The 17,922-nt window shown below is 54.8% G+C and overlaps 1 protein-coding gene and 1 long non-coding RNA gene across 2 annotated transcripts; both read right to left on the bottom strand.

Annotated features, from left to right (window-relative positions):
• Positions 1-3,593: 3,593 nt before the first annotated feature.
• LOC116446662 lies at positions 3,594-6,724 on the bottom strand. The gene is made up of 2 exons (XR_004241304.1): positions 6,126-6,724; positions 3,594-5,639 (listed from the first exon to the last, which is right to left on the bottom strand). It is a non-coding gene; the product is annotated as an uncharacterized LOC116446662 (long non-coding RNA).
• Positions 6,725-6,786: 62 nt separating this feature from the next.
• Positions 6,787-10,125, bottom strand: ARL4C (ADP ribosylation factor like GTPase 4C). Its single transcript, XM_032114846.1, has 2 exons — positions 9,352-10,125; positions 6,787-9,194 (listed from the first exon to the last, which is right to left on the bottom strand). The coding sequence occupies exons 1-2, from the start codon at positions 9,924-9,926 to the stop codon at positions 9,065-9,067; spliced, it is 705 nt and encodes a 234-aa protein (XP_031970737.1). The 5' UTR covers positions 9,927-10,125; the 3' UTR covers positions 6,787-9,064.
• Positions 10,126-17,922: the final 7,797 nt, after the last annotated feature.

Here is a 17,922-nt window from a genome sequence, read left to right as displayed (position 1 = left end):
AACTGCCCAGGTCACCGCTAAACCGTGTCCCCAAGTGCCACATCCACACCTTAAAGCTCCTCTTCAAGAGAGGCAGGAGGAGCAAAGGGAATATTTCAATATATCCTTCCCTGTCTGCAATTTTATGCCTGCATAAAACGATAGATAAATATAATTATATAAATGTTATCATTCTAGGATGATGTGGTAACATTTTATAATTGTAAAATGGTATCATTTTAGGATTATCATTATAGAAATGATAAAACATCGTTTATCATTCTATTTTCTAATGATAATTTATGTCTGTTTATACGTATTTTATATCTATAAACCAGAACATGGATGGCACGTAAGCACACATATATAAATATACAGAAATAGATCTATTTTATATATTATATATATATTATATATTAAATATTATATATGTTATATAAGATGTTAATTATATATTAATATATAATTAATAGATACTTAATATATACTTAATATATAATTAATATATAATGAATGCACAACGTATATTAATATATAATATATTAATAAATAATATATAATATATACCATATAATCTATAATATATATTATATAATATATGATATATAATATATAATACATAATATATAATATATGATATATGATATATAATACATAATATATAAGATATAATATATAATATATGATATATATTGTATTTTATATAATATATAATATATACTATATACTATATAATAGTAACATAACATTATAACTATATATATTATATTATAGATTATATATTAAATATAATCTATTATGTATTATATTTATTATATATAAATATAATACAATTATAATTTTTTATACATATATTAAAAAATATATATATCTTTCTAAAACCCCCACACATCCACAACTCCTTTGGGAGTAATTCCAGATAAAGAACCCAAACATCTCCGTGGTCTCAGCAGACACAGCCCCACCTTCTCCCTCCCCTCTTCCCTCCTCACTCTCTCCCTTATCCAGCTAAAAATAAAGGAGCCTTGGGCACCCCAGTCTCCCGTGGGCCACTGGATGATAAATATCAAGCCTTGGTGTCAGTGACCCATCCCCAGGGCTGGGAGCACCAGCCTGTGTCCCTCTGCATCCAGAGGCATCCACGGGATGAGGGCGTTGCTTACGGACCCCAAATCCTCCTCTGCCGGGCTTCCCCTTGTCCAGAGCTAAGCCAGTCCTCAGAGGTTCAAAACCCTCAGGCCACAGTGAGAAAACTCCAGCAGGACTCATTTCTTCCCCCTGCCCCCCGACCACCCGATGGGTTTATGGCCCCCAAATTCTCCCCATGCTCGCAGCAGGACTTCCTCGCCAGCAGTAATGCTTGGATTTCCCCCACTGCCCCCCAGCAGCTCCCTGGGACACGGAAAATGCTGATGCTCAGGTGTAAGAAATAGTTTGAGGCCTCCACACCTGCTCTGCTCTCACAGAGGGAAGAAGGACGGGGTTATTTGTTCCTGCAGGAGGTTCTGCGGATGATGAGGGACAAATTCTCAGCTCTTTGGACTCTTTGCATCACAGCCCCGTGATGAAGAACGGGCAGCACCTCCGGAGAGGCTGGGCTGGCTGGGAAGATGTTTGGTGCCAGGATCTGCAGGGAAAACTGGCAGGGGATGATTTTAAGCCGTGCTTGCCACCTCATTCCCAGTCTGAGCCACTCTGGAGCTGCTGGAAGTGCCAGAAGGACCACAGCAGGTCCCAGGGCTGGGCAGAGGCAGCAGAAGTCTCCCCACCTCTCTGGGACTGCCAGAGAGGCCATTCCTGGGAGAGAAGGGCCTGTCCAGACACACAAGGAAGGACGAAGGCCATTTCTTCTGGAAATGTGGCTGTGGATGGGGAACAGCCAAGCACAGGCTCCAAGGAGGAATTTAGGAAGAAACTCTTGGCTGTGAGGGTGGGCAGGCCCCGGCACAGGGTGCCCAGAGAAGCTGGGGCTGCCCCTGGATCCCTGGAAGTGTCCAAGTCCAGGCTTGGAGCAGCCTGGGATAGTGGGAGGTGTCCCTGCCCATGGCAGGGGGTGGAATGGGATGAGCTTTAAGGCCCTTCCAACCCAAACGATTTTGGAATTCTGTGAGGAATGGTGTGTGGGTCGTGGGTTGTTACTTTTGGGGATTATTTCTCCCCAGCACCCATTGTCCTCTTCCTAAGCGACCAGGTGTTTTCCAAGGATTACTGGGAAGAGGATGGAAACCTGCAGCACTGCCATTCCCTCCCCAGCCTCTGGACATTTCCAGCGGGCAGCAGAAGGGTGGGGAAGCTGCCAAGGAGCTGAGAGGGCCCCCTTTGTTAGGGAGGGCCTTTGTTAGGGGCTATTTAACCATTAACCAGCACAACACTCGCCCTGTGTTCCCAGTTCCCACTGCCACGCTGGGCCCCCACCTCTGTGTGTGTGGGCATTGCAGAGTCCTGAGCTGCTCCCAGCCCTGGAGACGTGGCCTGGCACAGCGTTCTGGTGGCGACAGGAGCCTCTGTGCCGCCCCTCTGCCCGCAGGCAGCCCGCAGGTGTGGGGTCAGGGCGTTGGGACGGGTTGTTAACTTCCCTCTTGCAGCCATAACTCGGAGGACATGGATGGAGGGGTTCAGAGAGCTCAGAAATGAAGCCTGGAGCTGCTGGGAGCTGAAGCGAGGCGCTCAGGCAGCCCTGATGCAGCCATGGCACAGCAGGAGGACCTGGATCTGCAGGAATCTTCCCCCCAACCCTCAACCTTCAACCCCTTTTCCCCACCTTTCCCCAACCCCCTTTTTTTTTTTCAGGGACAATCCTGCAGGTTTAGCATCTTTACCAAGGGGATCTGAGAATCACACCAGTCCCAAGGGATTTTTGAAGCTGAGGGAGTAAGAAGGATGCTGGCAATTTCCTGATATCCCTGTGGAAAAGAAGTCTGGGGCAAGTTGGGTGATGTGACCAAGGTTAGGCAGGAGTCTAAAAATCCTGCATTTAGGCCCAGCTTTGCATCCTGCTCTCTTCCTGGCAGCAGAATACAGATTTGGATGCAAGGCCAGGTGGGATCAGGAGCTTTGGGAGTGCCTGTTTCCCCAGTCCCCATCTTTTGGGAATGCTCCAGCACCATGGGATCATGAGAACCTCTGTCAGCTGCGAGCAGCTGCAAAATCTGGGTACCGATGGGCTGAGCAATAAAAATAATCCCAGAATCCCAGAAAGGTTTGGGTTGGAAAAGACCTTAAAGCCCATCCCATCCCACCTCTGCCACGGGCAGGGACACCTCCCACTATCCCAAGTTGCTCCAAGCCCCATCCAGCCTGGCCAGGAACATTTCCAGGGATCCAGGGGCAGCCCCAGCTTCTCTGGGCACCCTGTGCCTCCCCATGCTTTTATTATTTATTTACAGATTTTATCACTATTTATTAATAAAGACACGTATTATAAGATTGTTAATATGAATACTAATCCAAATTCCCATCTATTGTATCATTCCCAATAATAAATAAGGATGACTAATAATAAATGAGAGGAATCTAATCTGAGGGCCGATGAAGAGCTGGCTGAGACACTCGCTGCCCTCCTCACAAATTCCTGCCATGCTTCCAGCATTTCGGGAAGCTGTGGGATGCCATCAGTCAGGGAGGGAGGACAGGGGGTCATTCTGGTCACCCAGGGGGTGTCCAGGCTCCAGAGCTCACCTTCCAGCAGTGGTTTAATGTCACTGCTGGAGAGTCTGATGGGCTTGGTGAGCTTTCCTCCCTGGAATCTCACACCAGCGACTGAGGGAAGCAAACACAGGCTAAGCTGAAATAAACAGAATGGTTTATTCGAGCAAATATTCCCAGGCTGAGCTCTCCATATCCCACCATCCTCGTGCTGAAATGTCTCAATTTTGCTCTGCCAGTCCAGCACAAGCCTTTTTTGGTTTTTTTTGGCACAGAGTGTGTGCAAAGTGCCAAAAGTGCCTCGCAGCAGTGGCCTTGTGCTGCTCACACAGATGACTTGGGGTAATTCCCCCCAAGAAGAAGCTCCAGGATGGAGCTGCCTGAAGCAAAGCAAACAATGTTTGAACCGCTGTGGAGGTGTTTTTTTTCCTTCTTCTGGCAGTGGTTTCTAGGCTGTTTCTTGGTGATGGTCATCCTCAGGCCACCCAAAATTGGGCCAGAAGCACCTGGCGCCGTGCAGGAGCCGCCACGCTCCAAGGAAGCAGCGCCCTGCGGATTGCATTAACCAGGATGATCCTTTTAAAGATCCTTGCTCGGGAAGCAAATCCCGTTTGAAGTAAAGCAGAGGGATTTAGCTTAACGAGGCAAAGCCAGGGAAGAGAGGGAGAAGGAGCTGTGCGGCTGACGCAGCACGAGGCGAGGCAGAACCTGCAGCTGAGTGGCTCCCGGCCTGGAGGAGACGTCGGGAAGCTGCATGCACGGAAAAGTGGGATACACCAAGCTGGCGAGGCTGCCTTGTCCATGGGATCACTGAGAGATCACTCAGCAGCCCTCCTTGGTGGCCTTCGGAGAGGGGAGGTCTGCCAGGGACCAGCAGAGGAGCAACAGGGCACACACACACACTGGTGGCTCATCTCTGCTTATTCCTGTCCCTGACCCCGTCTCCCGCTGCTCCCAGCCCTGATCCATCCTCTCCTGCCCTTTGGAATGTTCCAGCTCCTTCTCAGCCGATGCAGCCCCCCAGCTGCTCCCTCACTGCTCTTCCTCCCGTGCAGGGGCAGCATCCCTGGGCACTGCCCGGCGGCCCCAGGTGCCACCATGGTCCCCAAACCTCTTGCTGGGGACTGTTTGGCCTCTCTGCCCGCCCGGGGAGGTGGCACAGCCCCATCCATCAGGGCCAGCGCTGCCTCGGGGCGCCGCAAGGTCAGCAGCAGCCCCTTGCGCTACGTTCTCATGACAACCGGCCCAAACGCCGCCTCCTCCCCGCTGACAGAAGCGCTCTCCGGCCAGCAGCACAGGCTGCTCCCAGGAGGATGCCCGTCCTTGCCGCTGGGAGCTTCGCTGGCCACAGGGCACGGCCCTTCCCGCCCCTTCCCCCGCACCTCGGGAGAAATCCCAGCTCCACGGCTCTGTGGGAGCGGGTAGATCCAGCTGCAGGGTCACACACACCCGCTCGCAGCCTCTCAAACGCGCAGCCCAAACCCTGGCAGCTGCTTCTGTTCCCCCACCGCGGGGAAAGGGATGGTTCCCCCTTTCAACCAGGAGGAAACCCCCCCCAGCTCCATGTGGTGCCCAAAGTCCAGCTGCCCTGGCGCCCAGATAAGCCCAGGGACACGATGTCAGCGTGCACACCTCCATGCCAGCTGGAAAATCCCCAAAAATCAGCTGCTGCCCGGTGGGGTCGGTGAGGACAAGTCCCTTCGGGCTGAGGAAGGCGCGGGCACTGCAGCATCCACTGCTGGGCTTTCAGATCCATGGAAGCAGGAGGAGCACGCAGTGTCCCATGGAAAATGGGGCCAGAGCATGGTCAGGAGCATCTTCAGGAGCACCGGAGCGTGTGGCAGAGGGACAGGAGCCCGTCGGTGATGCTCTGTGTGAGGAAGGAGCTGCACCTTCCAGAGGCTCCTCGCAGGGCCAGGGGGCAGCTGAGCAACCCACAACTCCATCCCGGAATGCCGCGGTCCAGGGAGTTGTGAGCCTTGACAGCAGCGCAGCAGCTGCAGCGCTGGGTAAGCCTTGAGGTTCAGAGAATCATGGAATCTCCTGAGCTGGAAGGATCCACAAGGATCCAGTCCAGCCCCTGGCGCTGCACAGACCCCCCCACCAGTCCCAGCCTGGGCATCCCTGGCAGCGCTGCCCAAACGCTCCTGGAGCTCTGGCAGCCTCGGGGCCGTGCCCATTCCCTGGGGAGCCTGGGCAGTGCCCAGCACCCTCGGGGGAAGAACCTTTCCCTGAGATCCAACCTAACCCTGCCCTGGCACAGCTCCAGCTGTTCCCTGGGTCCTGTCACCCTTCAGAGCCCCCAAACCCTGATCCCACACGGCAGATCCCACACCACATCCCCTCACCCAGACACTGCACACCCCACAAACCTCGGGCAGGGTGAGAACTCCCCGAGCCCTTCCAAGTCTCACTTTCACAAGTCGGGCCCATCATTTCCCCTCTGGCTGCCTTGTCATCATTAAAAAAACAAAACAAACCAGAAAGAAAAAGTCATTTACCACCCAGCTCCACCGCTCCCCTGCGAAATGTCACCCTGGGTTTCCTGTGTCAGCAGCCACCCAGGAGCAGAGGCAGCCTCGAGCTCTGTCTGCAGCATCCCGTTCCCCGGTGGTGCTTTAACCCCTGCAGACCTGGCTCTCTGCCGCCGCTGCCGCTCGCCCGAGGCCGCCCGTTTAAAAAAAAAAAAAAGCCACGCTGAGCAAAAATGGGAACTTTCTCTCTGCGTGATCGCCCCCGGAACGTGGATTGGAAATCAGAGGAGGTGGTGGAACAAACCCCCTCTCCCCCCAAAAAGCGTCTTCCTCTCTCACAGACAGCAGCAGAGATGCTGAGACGTCAAGTGACCTGCAAAAGGGCTCCGATTTCATGAAGCAGCAAATTATGGATGTCCCCCATGTCCTAGCGGGCTGCTACGTGACAGAGCCGTGACACTGGATCCTCGGCAGGTCACTCCTCTGTCCCCTTGGCTCCTCTCTTCCAGCAGGAACCTCCTTCCAACCACCCAAAACGCAGCACTGATGTTGAGAAATAAGCAGAACACTGGGGTTTTGGTTTTTGTTTGGTTTTTCGTTTGGGTTTTTTTTCTTTTTTTTTTTTATCAGGCCCTTTCATTGTATAAATAATTTATTTCAGTTCACAGCATTATGTCTGCATCTTAAAAAAAAAAAAAAAAAAGAAAGAAAGAAAAAGAAAAGGAAAAAAGGAAAGACAGGAGGAACAGAGACCGACGGACAACGGCGAGGGCAGGACACGGGCAGCGGGATATCGCGGATGGGGACACGGCAAAGGGACCTGAGGGAATGAGACCTGCCAAAAAACCCCCAGGCCGTTCATCATTTGGGAAGATGCTCAACCTTGCAAAGAGCCCAGGCAGGAGCTGCTCTGCTGAGGCCCCTCTTCTTGCAGCCCACCGAGGGCGACGCTCGTCTTCACACGGGGGAGGCGGGGGGAAAGCGGGTGCTGGAACGTCACGGAAATACCACGGGAGCCGGGAGCTACTCGTTGGAAAAGTCTCTTTAATTATTGCAGAAAGCAGAGTGGCCGGCGAGGGCGCGGGCAGCGCGTCCCACCCGGCTCAGCCGAACCTTCCAGGGCTCGGCCATCTCTCCAAGGGGATGGGACAGACTCCCAGGAAGGACCCAGCTCCATCAAAACAGCCTTTCCATGCCAGCATTCGCTAAACCAAGGCCAGCCAGGAGGTAAAACCCACCAGGAACAGCCTGCACGTGTCATTCCTAAAAGCTGGCCCCTCTGGAGCTCAACACAGCGCCCTCCCAAAACAGGGTTCATACATGTGGCTTCTGTGGCATCAAAAATAAATAATTCTTTTTTCTCTCTCTCTCTCTCTCTCACTTGACAGCAAGTACCAAAGTGTTGGAGGTGAAGACAAAGCAGGGAAACCCGAGGAGGCGGGAAGAGAGCCACCTGAACGGGTGGGACCAGCCCACACAAGTCGGGACTCGCGCCGGGAGCTCAAACCCCGCAAGAGGAGGAGAAGAAACACAACTCGGCTGCAGCGTTTGTTTCCTAACAAACCCCTCCCCACCCCCCGCCCCCCCCCAAAAAAACCCCAAACCCTGCTGTTTGGAAGGTGCTCGTCGCTGCAAGGGGAGGATCAACTCCCCGAAACCCCAAGGGCATTTTGCTTTTGTTTGCTCGGTGCTTTCCCCTTGGCTGCTCCGGGAAGGGGTTTGCTGGCGTGAAATCACCAGAAAATCCTGCCTGGCTCCAAATTCAACATATTTGGCCCCTGAGGGCTGCCTGCTTCAGCCCTGTGGGAAGCCAGGACCCCGGAGAGCTGGATCCCAGGCTGAAGCACAGACAGCAAGTGGATTTTGGCGCCCAGCCCCATGCAGGTACCAAAATGTTCACCCGCAGGAGGAGGCGGCCAGGCCTGACCCTGCCCGGACTGCTCTGCAGGCAGAGCTTGCCCATGTGGCTACTGGGCGAAGCGAGGGGCTTTTAATCGGGTTTAAATCTTTATTAAAAACCTACCACAGCCCCTCCCCCCTTGTCTCTTCACCCCCGCCAGCTTCCCTTTCCAGCAGAGATTTTTTGCAGGCTCTCACCATCTCTGTCTGTCCGTCCATCCATCCGTCCGTCCGTCCTGCCCTGCCGTGACCCTCCCCCCCCCCCCCCGACTTGGCCTCCTGCCCCACTGCAGAGCAGCGCAGTGGCCAGAACCCCAAACTCTGCTTTTTTGGGGTTTTTTTTACTGAGTAAGCCCTGGTTTGGATGGCCTCCAAAGCCGCACCTGGGAGCAGCCTGTGCGCGGGGACAACGCTCACCTGCGGGGGGCTTTGCTGCAGGAGGTGACACCAGCGAGCCTTCCTTTGAGAGATGGGGGTCCTGCACAACCCCCCCAGCGCTTCCAGCAGCGTTCACCCCAAACCCTTGGGTGGTTGGGTTTTTTTCTCCCTTTTTCCACCCTTTTTTTGAAGCAAAGAGCTCCGATCTCTGCACCATTCAGCAGCCGCTCAGCACCCCGGTGTCGCATCCCCCCCACCCACTCCCACCCCAAAGGCTGCCCGTCCTTGCTCCGCACCCTAAAACACCAACCAGGGTGGGTGGGTGTCCCCTTACCCATCACACCCAGCCCCCCCAAAGACGTTTCCTGCTGGTCCAACCCCCCCTCCAAGCTTTCGACGCCCCTTCCCACCGCCACCCGCGGGGGAGGGATCCAGGGATGTGGGCTGCGAGCCCCCTCCCCGCTGACCTTGCCGAGCCACGGTGCACCCGCACCCCCCCGGCAGCATCAACCCCCCGCCCCAAAATGCATGGGGGGGGCTGGCATCGACACCCCCCCGCCCCAAAATGCCCACGTTAGAGATCCAAAAGCACGCTGGGTTCCTCTCGAACGCGCTTCAACAGGGTCCTGCCCTGTTGGTTCCCCGGCACACAAAGGCTCGGTGGTCCCGGAGGATGCAGAGGGGGGGATTCACCCCGTTTTTCCATGTTTCCAGCCCAAGGGAGTCCGCATCAGACCCTCAGGAGCGGTGGGAGAGGGGAGCTCCGGGATCCGGGCTCGGCTGGCGGGAGCCGCTTTGTTATCACCACTATTGTCTGTCCTTTGGGGAAGGAGGGGGGAAAAAATGAAGAGGGAAAAACAAAACAAAACAAAACAGAAAAAGAACGATGAAACCCAAAAGAATCGCTTTGGTTCCGTCTCCCCCTCGGTTCCTTTGTCTGCTCCCCCATCCCTCCCCGCCTCGGCGGGGCTTCTACCGCTTCTTCTTCTGCTTGAGGGACTTCCTGCGCTTGAGGATCATCTCGTAGAGCTTGTCCATGCCCTCCGTCAGCCCCTCGCCGATGATGGCGCAGGCCGGCTGGATGTGGTAGGTGGTGGAAGGGGTCAGCTCGTGGAGGGCCAGCTGCTTCTCGATCTCGGCCACCGGCAGCGATTTGGGCAGGTCCTGCTTGTTGGCGATGACCAGCAGCGGGGTGCCCTGGTTCTCCGCGAACTTGGTCACCTTGTGCAGCTCCGTTTTGGCTTCCTCCAGCCGGTCCACGTCCACTGAGTCCACCACGTAGATGATGCCATCGGTGCAGCGGCTGTAGGACTTCCAGAGCGGGCGCAGCTTCTCCTGGCCGCCCACGTCCCAGAAGTGGCAGCTGATGCCCTTGGCCGTCCCGTTGCTGAGCCGGATCTTCTCCGTGTTGAAGCCGATGGTGGGCACGGTGTTGACGAACTCGTTGAACTTGAGGCGGTAGAGCACCGTGGTCTTGCCCGCCGAATCCAGGCCCAGCATGACGATGTGCAGGGACTGGAAGGCGGAGATGTTGGACGAGATGTTCCCCATGGCCACGGCTCACGGCCGCGCTCACAGCCCCGCGCCCATCCCCGCGCCGCCGGCCCGCAGCGGGGGCACGGCTCGGGGCGGCGGAGGGAGCCGGGAACAGGGGTCGGGGAGCGGGGATAAGGGATCGGGAACACGCAGCTCGGCTCCACGCGGCGGGACTGCCGACCCCCGCCCCGCCCGGCAGGAGGAGGAGGAGGGAAAGGAGGAGGAGGAAGAGAAAGAGGAGGAGAGGAGGAGGAGGAGGAGGGGCCGCGCCGCCGCCTTCCTCCCGCTCCGCCCCGCGTCCTGCCCGCATCGGCCGTGCCTGCACCGCCCCTGCCTGAGCTCTGAGCTTTACCTGCTCCTGTCTGAGCTTCACCTGCCCCTGCCTGAGCTTCACCTGCCCCTGCCTGCGCTGCTGCTCCTCGGGGACCCCCGGGAGCGCCGTCCCCCCGTGCTGGAAGCTTGGTTATCCTCACGTTTGTCATCGTGACCGACCAAAGAAAGCAGTAAAAAACCCCTTAAAAATAGTAACCAAGCCAAGGTGTGGCTGGCCCGTGCCTGGAGGCGCCCAAGGCCATACTGGACGGGGCTTGGAGCAGCCTGGGCTAGTGGAAGGTGTCCCTTCCCATGGAGGGGGTGGAATGAGATGAGCTTTAAAGCCCTTTCCAACCCAAACCATTCTGGGATTATTCATTGCACGTGAGACACCAGGAGGGACTTCCCACTGCACCAGAAGCTGCTCAGGCACAGCTCTCCAGGGACACCTGGCACCAGCGACGATTCGAGCCGGCAAGCAGGGAGCAATGCGGAGCATCTGCGTCCCCTGCAGCTGTCACAGTGTCCCAAAGCGGAGAGACGGCACCAGGGGAAAGCCTCACCCTGTGCTGGATCCCGGCCTGGGCTGGCACTGGTGTTCATCACTGCTCTGAATGCCTTTTGCATCTCGTGTTTTGTAAAGGTTGGGAGTGCCCTCGACCCCTGTTAAAGCTCCTGAGGTCTCCACGGCCCCGAGCCATGGAACTTCTGTCCCAGTTACTCATAGAAAGGACCTTAAAGACCCATTTCCAACTAAAGATCCCATTTCACCCTGCTGCCATGGGCAGGGACACCTTCCACTGTCCCAGGCTCTGCTCCAAGCCCCGTCCAACCTGACCTTGGGCTCTTCCAGGCAGCCACAGCTTCTCTGGGCACCCTGTGCCAGAGCTGTTGCTTGTATTTCTGCTCTTGCTCCCGAGCCAGGGTGGTTGCTACAATATCACCCATTCCCTCTTTCACAGCGTCTGTAAAATAAATATCGACTCTATGTGACAGCTGAGCCAGAAAGCCCCAGAGAAAGAAGTGCACTGCAGAAGACAGATACTGCTTTTAATTTAAGATGCTTTCACCCCTCAGCGTGCGCTGAGGATTTGTTGGGCTGGAGTGGGATCACTTCTCACATTCATATTTCATCCCGAGGATGCGTGTGGAGGCTTCGCGTGGAGAAAAGGCTACCTATTAACACATGCCACCATTAAAAATACAGGCAGCTTGCTTTTGCAGCCCTCCGAGGTGACGCCGGGCACAGTTTTGTGGGAATCGCCATGTGGTGACAGCGGGAAAAGCGCAGGGAACTCTGTGCCCGGCATCATGCAGGTGGGAGAAATACTCCTTAAATGCTCCTTAAATGCTCCTTAAATACTCCTTGGCACGTGTGAGGCGGCACTGCCAATCCAAAATCGAGGCACAGGCACTGGATGGGCTAGAAAATGGAAATATTTTGTGCACCAGGCTGATCCTTGAGCTGGGGTGAGCTCAGGCTTTACTCTGCCACCACGCCAAAGAAATGAGGTTCCGAGAGCACGTGGAGAAAGCTGTAAGTGATCACCTGACTCCAGGACTTGGAGTATTAAAGGAGAATAAAAAAAAATTGCCAGAAATAGAAGAATAGGGTCATATCTGTGAGCAGCAGATCCGCCACTGGCACCGCTCTCATCTCCTCTGCCTGAATCGCTCCAGCCAAAGCTTCCTTAAAGGCTGCTGCGGGGGATAATCCCAAAGCAAGGGCATCCCGGGCTGCTCCCAGAATTAGTGGCTGATCTGTGTGCAGTAGCGCTGGGATTTAGGAATTTACCTTCGGGCTGGGAGCCCATGCTCGGGGCCGGGAGCGCAGGAGACGCTGTTTCAGCTCTCGCTGTTGTGCCAGGTAGCGCTCCCCAGGGAATTGCCGCTCTCCTTCCCTCCCTCCTCCTTCATCCCGCTGCTGGAAACACCTTTGAGTGTTGCAGTGGGGATCCTGCAACACGCATATATCAAACCAGGAGTCCCGTGGAAAGGAAATATATACGGACAGACAGATTCTTGCTAGCTGTTTCAGAGATGTTTATTTCTCCAGCCGCATGGCCGGAGCTCTGCCGAGGAACTGTTCCAGTCACGGGACCAAGGGTCCTTCTGCCCGCGCAGGGAACACAAACCAACCCATGGGAACGAGGCTGAGCAGGGGCAGGGAAACCCCGTGCCTGTGCCCTCAGGGCCCCTCTCCCAGGGCTCCATGGCAGGGGAGGGACCCCAACACCTCACCCGTTTTATTTTAATAAAAGGAGAATGAAAACAACTGGATAAACATTACAAGAACAGTTTCAAAACAAAACAAGCCACCCTCCTGAGTCTTTAAATGTCCAAACAGATTCTGTGGAACATCTTAGGGCTGACAGAAGGGAGACAGGACTCTGAGCATGCTTTGTGGGGAAACTGAGGCAGGAGAGGGTTTAACTTCTTCCCTCCCCCTTTTCATCCCCCACTCGGCATTGGAAAGGGATTTTTGGGGAAACAGTTGGCAAAAGCATGGTTTTGTGAGGGAAACCATGGATGAAAAAACGGATTGGGAATACACTGGGGGTAATAGGACATAGGGTAAAAGGGAAAGGTGGGATTAGGAAAGGGAAACTGTAGGGGGGGCTTACAATGGAGATACTGTCTAACATGACTACGATTTTTTGCATATATACTGCCTTTCACAGAAACACCATCAGGCCCAGTGACCTGTGATGCTTGTAACCCTTTTCTACCTCGTATAATTTTGAATTCTACCACCTCTCCATCTCCCAAGCTTGAGATGCATTTTCCAGGGTTATTCTTTTTAATAGCAGTTCTATGCACGAATATGTCTTGCTGGTTGTCACACCTTGTTATAAAACCATAATTTTGCTTAACATTATACCATTTTACTATCCCTAAGGTCTTAGTTACTATGATCTTTTCCTTTTTCCGAGTGGCTGCTGTTTTCTGTCTCGCTGCGTCTTTGCTCTCTCCTTCGGTCGCTCCCGTGTTGGAATTGTCGGGGCTGCTGGCGCCTGCGCGCTCTTCCCGGGGTCGCGTTCGGGGCTGCGCGGGCCGGGCCGCTCAGTTCTCCGTGCGTCGCCTCCTCTGCCCTCAGCTTCGCTGCCGATGCCGGGCGCTGCACCCACGTCTCGGCCGGGCCCCCGAGCGATGACTCCCCCGTGCCCTGCTCCAGCGCGCATCTCGGCTGGGCGCGGCTCCGTTCCACCGCCATCGCCGCCAGCCGCCGCCTGCGCGCCGCCCCTCTCGGTCGGGCGTTCCCGGGGCTCGCTCCACCACGCGCTGCACAGGGCCGGGCGGGCACCGCCGGGTCCCGCCGCTCCCGCCGCTCCTCGCTCCACCACCGACACTGCGGCTCGCGTGGCTCCGCCCGCGCGCGGGAACTGCCTCGCTGCTGCTCGCAGAGCGCTCGGTGCACGTGGCCTGGGCCGCACGGTCCCTGCGCCAGGCTTCCCTTCGCCAGGACACAGCTGACATTGCTCAGCAGTCTCGGTAACTAAATAATATTCACGAAAATATTCTTCCATCGGCATATATTTTGACTCCAGTATTAACTGTGTCCAAACGGTTTTCCAAAAGCCCTTGGTAAGAATTAAATCCCAAGAAACATAGAAAAAGTTCTTAAACAACCATGCCAGGAAGTGTTTCAGTTCTTTCTGAGCTTGAATCAAGCTAAAATTTACAAATCGTTGTTCAAGAATCATTTTAAGATAAATGTCCATATGCGGCTCTGAGAGCCAAGAGTCTTCCCACGGTTCCTCCATAGTTTAGATACGGAATAGCAAAGCAAAACCAAGAAGAGGAATCCAAAGTTTCCAGGGTTTACTCACACAAATCAGTCGCTTAGGGATCGGGGATCGTTCTGCTCACAAATCTCCACCATTTGTTGCAGTGGGGATCCTGCAACACGCATATACCAAACCAGGAGTCCCGTGGAAAGGAAATATATATGGACAGACAGATTCTTGCTAGCTGTTTCAGAGATGTTTATTTCTCCAGCCGCATGGCTGGGGCTCTACGGAGGAACTGTTCCAGTCACGGGACCAAGGGTCCTTCTGCCCGCGCAGGGAACACAAACCAACCCATGGGAACGAGGCTGAGCAGGGACAGGGAAACCCCGTGTCTGTGCCCTCAGGGCCCCTCTCCCAGGGCTACACGGCGGGGGAGGGACCCCAACATTTGAGCCTCAAGAAAAGCCACGCGGGCCACCAAAATTCCTTTCCCCGCCAGCCAAAGTCTAAAGGGGAGACTTTCCTCCTGCGCACCCCTCGTTTTTTCACGCCGGCTCTAAATAAAGGCGAGATTAGATAGCCGGGCTGATCAAACCTGGGGATGTTCTCCAAGCCGGCCTGAGGTGAGACAATCCCAAGGGGATGGAGACAAACGGGAGCGTCGCAGCGGTGAATTCTGCTGCAGCTAATGCCAGCTATCCATAAATAAGCTGCTAAGAGCTCCGCGGAATATTAAGCGCAGGAATAACAGCGTTAATCGCAGCCGAGAGGAGTCTGCCAAGCCCATTCGGTGGCAAATTTAGGGAGAGGAAACCCACCTTTTCCACAAACCCCCCGCCTCTCCCTGCTTTTCCTCCCCCATCCCCGCCCTTCCCCTCCCATCAAGGTTAAGCAGCCAAGGTTAAAGGCAGCATTAGCATCTAAATGTGCGTCTGAGGATGTGACAAAGGGACCGCGGCTGGTCCCCAACACTTCGCTCAGGCAGCGCCAAGACTGTTGCTGCCATAGTAACTGTTTTCAGACATGGCAATTATTTCTTCCCAGCTTTCCCCCATCCCACCTCCCTTCCCCCAGCTCGTCTTGCGCTTCCAACTATCTGTTTTGGTTTTGTTTTTTTTTTTTCATTCTTTATCTTTTTTATTTTTTTTTAGGGGGGCAAATACAAAGGGCCCTGGAGTCCACACACATCCAGAGCTTCGGCGGCCGCGCAGGGATTATCCCTGATAGCGACTTTTAATCCGCATCCAATTAGCCCTTCATCACCCGGGCAAAGCGAAACCTTGGAGCAGCAGCTCTGCCAAATCTCGTGACCCGCAGAGGGGGGGAAATCGGTCTGCAGGGAGCATCCCAACTGTTGGAGCACGCAGGATCCTCTCTCCCTGCCTTGCTCCTTCCTTCTTTGTCGCATCGCTCATGTCCCAACCTGCCGCCTTTTGTTTCTGCGTTCAGGGCACAGACAGCAGCCCGAACAAAGCGAACGGGCCGGGGCTGTAATTAGGGCTCTCCCCATTCCTGGAGATCGCGGGGATAATTCATGGCATGCCCATGAGCAGCGCTGAGCTGCGGCGGCACCTCTGGAGCAGCCGGTGGTGGGACAAGGCACGGGAATGGGGGCTCCAGCTGGTTTAGGGGGGCTGCTCCCCTCTTCTCCCAGCGTTTTGGGGATGGGCTCTGTCCAAGCAGCTCTTTCCCGGGATAGGCAGCAATGTCTAACACCTCGCTGGGAACTCTCATCCCAGTTTGTGAGCCCTGACGGAGAGGGAAAGACCTTGGGGAGGCTTTTGGGGGTCAGCGCCTGTCGTGGTCAGCTTCCTCTCCTTCTTCCCTTCATGCACTCTCTTGCTTTCCAAGGGCTTCCCGGCCCACTCGCTGGATAACCAGGCCGGGTGCTGCAGGATCATGAAGGGCCGAGGAGCCCGCGGGTCCTTTTGGGATGGTAACTCCGAGGGAAGAGAGCACCGCGGGTTTAACGGGACTCCTTCCTGCCGGGAAAGGCAGCGCTGCGCTGCGCGGGGCTGGCTGGCAGCCGGGCACGGGGTGTCTCAGGAGAGACCGACAGACGGACACGGCATATTTAACACCAGATTATCCCTCCGAATGCTCCATTCACAGCAGTTTCTCCAGTGGTTTCTGGAGCCGGCCTCCTGTGGGTGTTTTCCTGGGCTTTGTCTCACCCTCCAGCCCTCAACCCTGCTCTGGGAGCAGGTCCCTCCATCCCCGCCCGCTCCTTCCCAGAGCTCCCGGGACAACCACCAAGCTCTGGTGGCTCAGAGGTGTCTCCAGGGGTGAAAGGAGGGTGGAAGGATGTGCGGAGGCAGGGCTGGAGGGGTGATAAAAGCGGCAGCATAGAGGAGAAATTACTAAATCCACAGAGCTCCTAATGCAGGAGTGAGGAATAATCCGTTCATCTGCAGCACAGCAGCGGCTCAGCTCCTTTTCATGACCTCAGATGCCTCCTCAGGCCAAGCAAAGTCCTCCAAGGACCAGCTTAAAGCTGACTTTTACAGCCCCGGCCCCAGGAAACACTGAAACAGCCACACACCGGGGAGGAACAAACTCTTCCTCCAAAAGAATTGATGCCAAAAAAGCCCTTCCAAGGCACCCCAAATCCTCCAGGAGCGGAGGCAGCTGGAGGAGCACAGGACCAGGGCAGGTGTGTATTAGAATTTTTGGTGTTGTGGACTTGGTTTGTTTTTTTTTTTTTTTAACTCCATGAATTCACACCCATGATGAAGCTTCACAAGCTTTTATCCTTCTCGGCATCCTGGGGCAGAATGCCGTGGCTCACTGGGGTTTTTTTGCTGGATAAAGAGGTGTGAAAACTGCCTGGAAATGTCCTCTGCAAACTCCCGCAGCCCAAGCACAGCCTCGCGGTTAAACTGTCACCAGGATTTTCAGCAAAAATCTCTCCTCTTGTGCTTTGCTTTCACTGCAGCCCGAACTCTGCTCGCTTCTTCCCTGCCAAGCCATGGAATTGGGCAGGAGGAACAAACCATGTGCGTGACTGGAGCAGACAGGGACAAAAGCGGCGAGCTCCCTGCCTTTGTTCCCGGGATTTGCCGAGATGAGAGCACCGGGAGGGGACACGGGGCTGCCTCACGCTCCGGGTCCAGCCGAACAGCATTTCTAGTTCTGTTTTTCTCTTTCTCCCCTAAACATCCGTGCTCAGGTCTGGATGTCCTAAGTGGCTTCTTGGATGCTTGGAACGAAATCCTGTCGTGTGGAGAGCGAGGGAAGGAGGATTTCCTCCTGTGATCGGTTTAGGAGTTGAGGTTTCAGCAGCTTTTAGGGTTTATCTGCTGCATCTGGGACTCCACGGCCCCAAATTCCCTGCTGCCCTCAGCAGGGTGCCAAGGAATCACAGAGTCATTTAGGCTGGAAAAGGTTTGTAAAATCATTGAGTTCAACCACGACAGGCTGAAATTCTTCCCTGGGAGGGTGGGGAGGCCCTGGCACAGGGTGCCCAGAGAAGCTGTGGCTGCTCCATCCCTGGAAGTGTCCAAGCTGAGGCTGGATGGGTCTTGGAGCAACCTGGGACAGTGGAAGCTGTCCCTGTTAAAATCATCTCGTTCCACCCCCTGCCCTGGGCAGGGACACCTTCCACTGTCCCAGGTTGCTCCCAAGTCCTGTCCAATCTCACTTCCTTCATTCCTGTCCTGAATAATCCTGGATAATAATCGCCCCTTCCCCCTGTGGCAAAATTCCTGACCGAAGTGGCCTTGCCTGGGGAAGGAGTCAGCCATGCAGATTTCACCCTATAATTTTTCGGTGACACTCTGTCCCGAGCCAAAAAAAAAGGAAAAAGAATAACAAAGAAAAAAGGAAAGTGGATTAGCCCTGCTGCCAGTGATAAGCAGAGGAGGCTTAGAAAAACCCTCCATTTCCCAGCACCCATTCCCAGGGCAGTAAATCTTGGAGCCTTGCGAGCCGCAAGCGCCGTGGAGAGAGGGAAAGCGTGGGGCTGGGGG

Source organism: Corvus moneduloides, chromosome 7, assembly GCF_009650955.1.
Source record: "Corvus moneduloides isolate bCorMon1 chromosome 7, bCorMon1.pri, whole genome shotgun sequence".
NCBI classification, from domain to species: Eukaryota; Metazoa; Chordata; class Aves; order Passeriformes; family Corvidae; genus Corvus; species Corvus moneduloides.
Note: the sequence above shows the minus strand (reverse complement) of the source record. Positions and strands in the feature narration are given on the sequence as shown.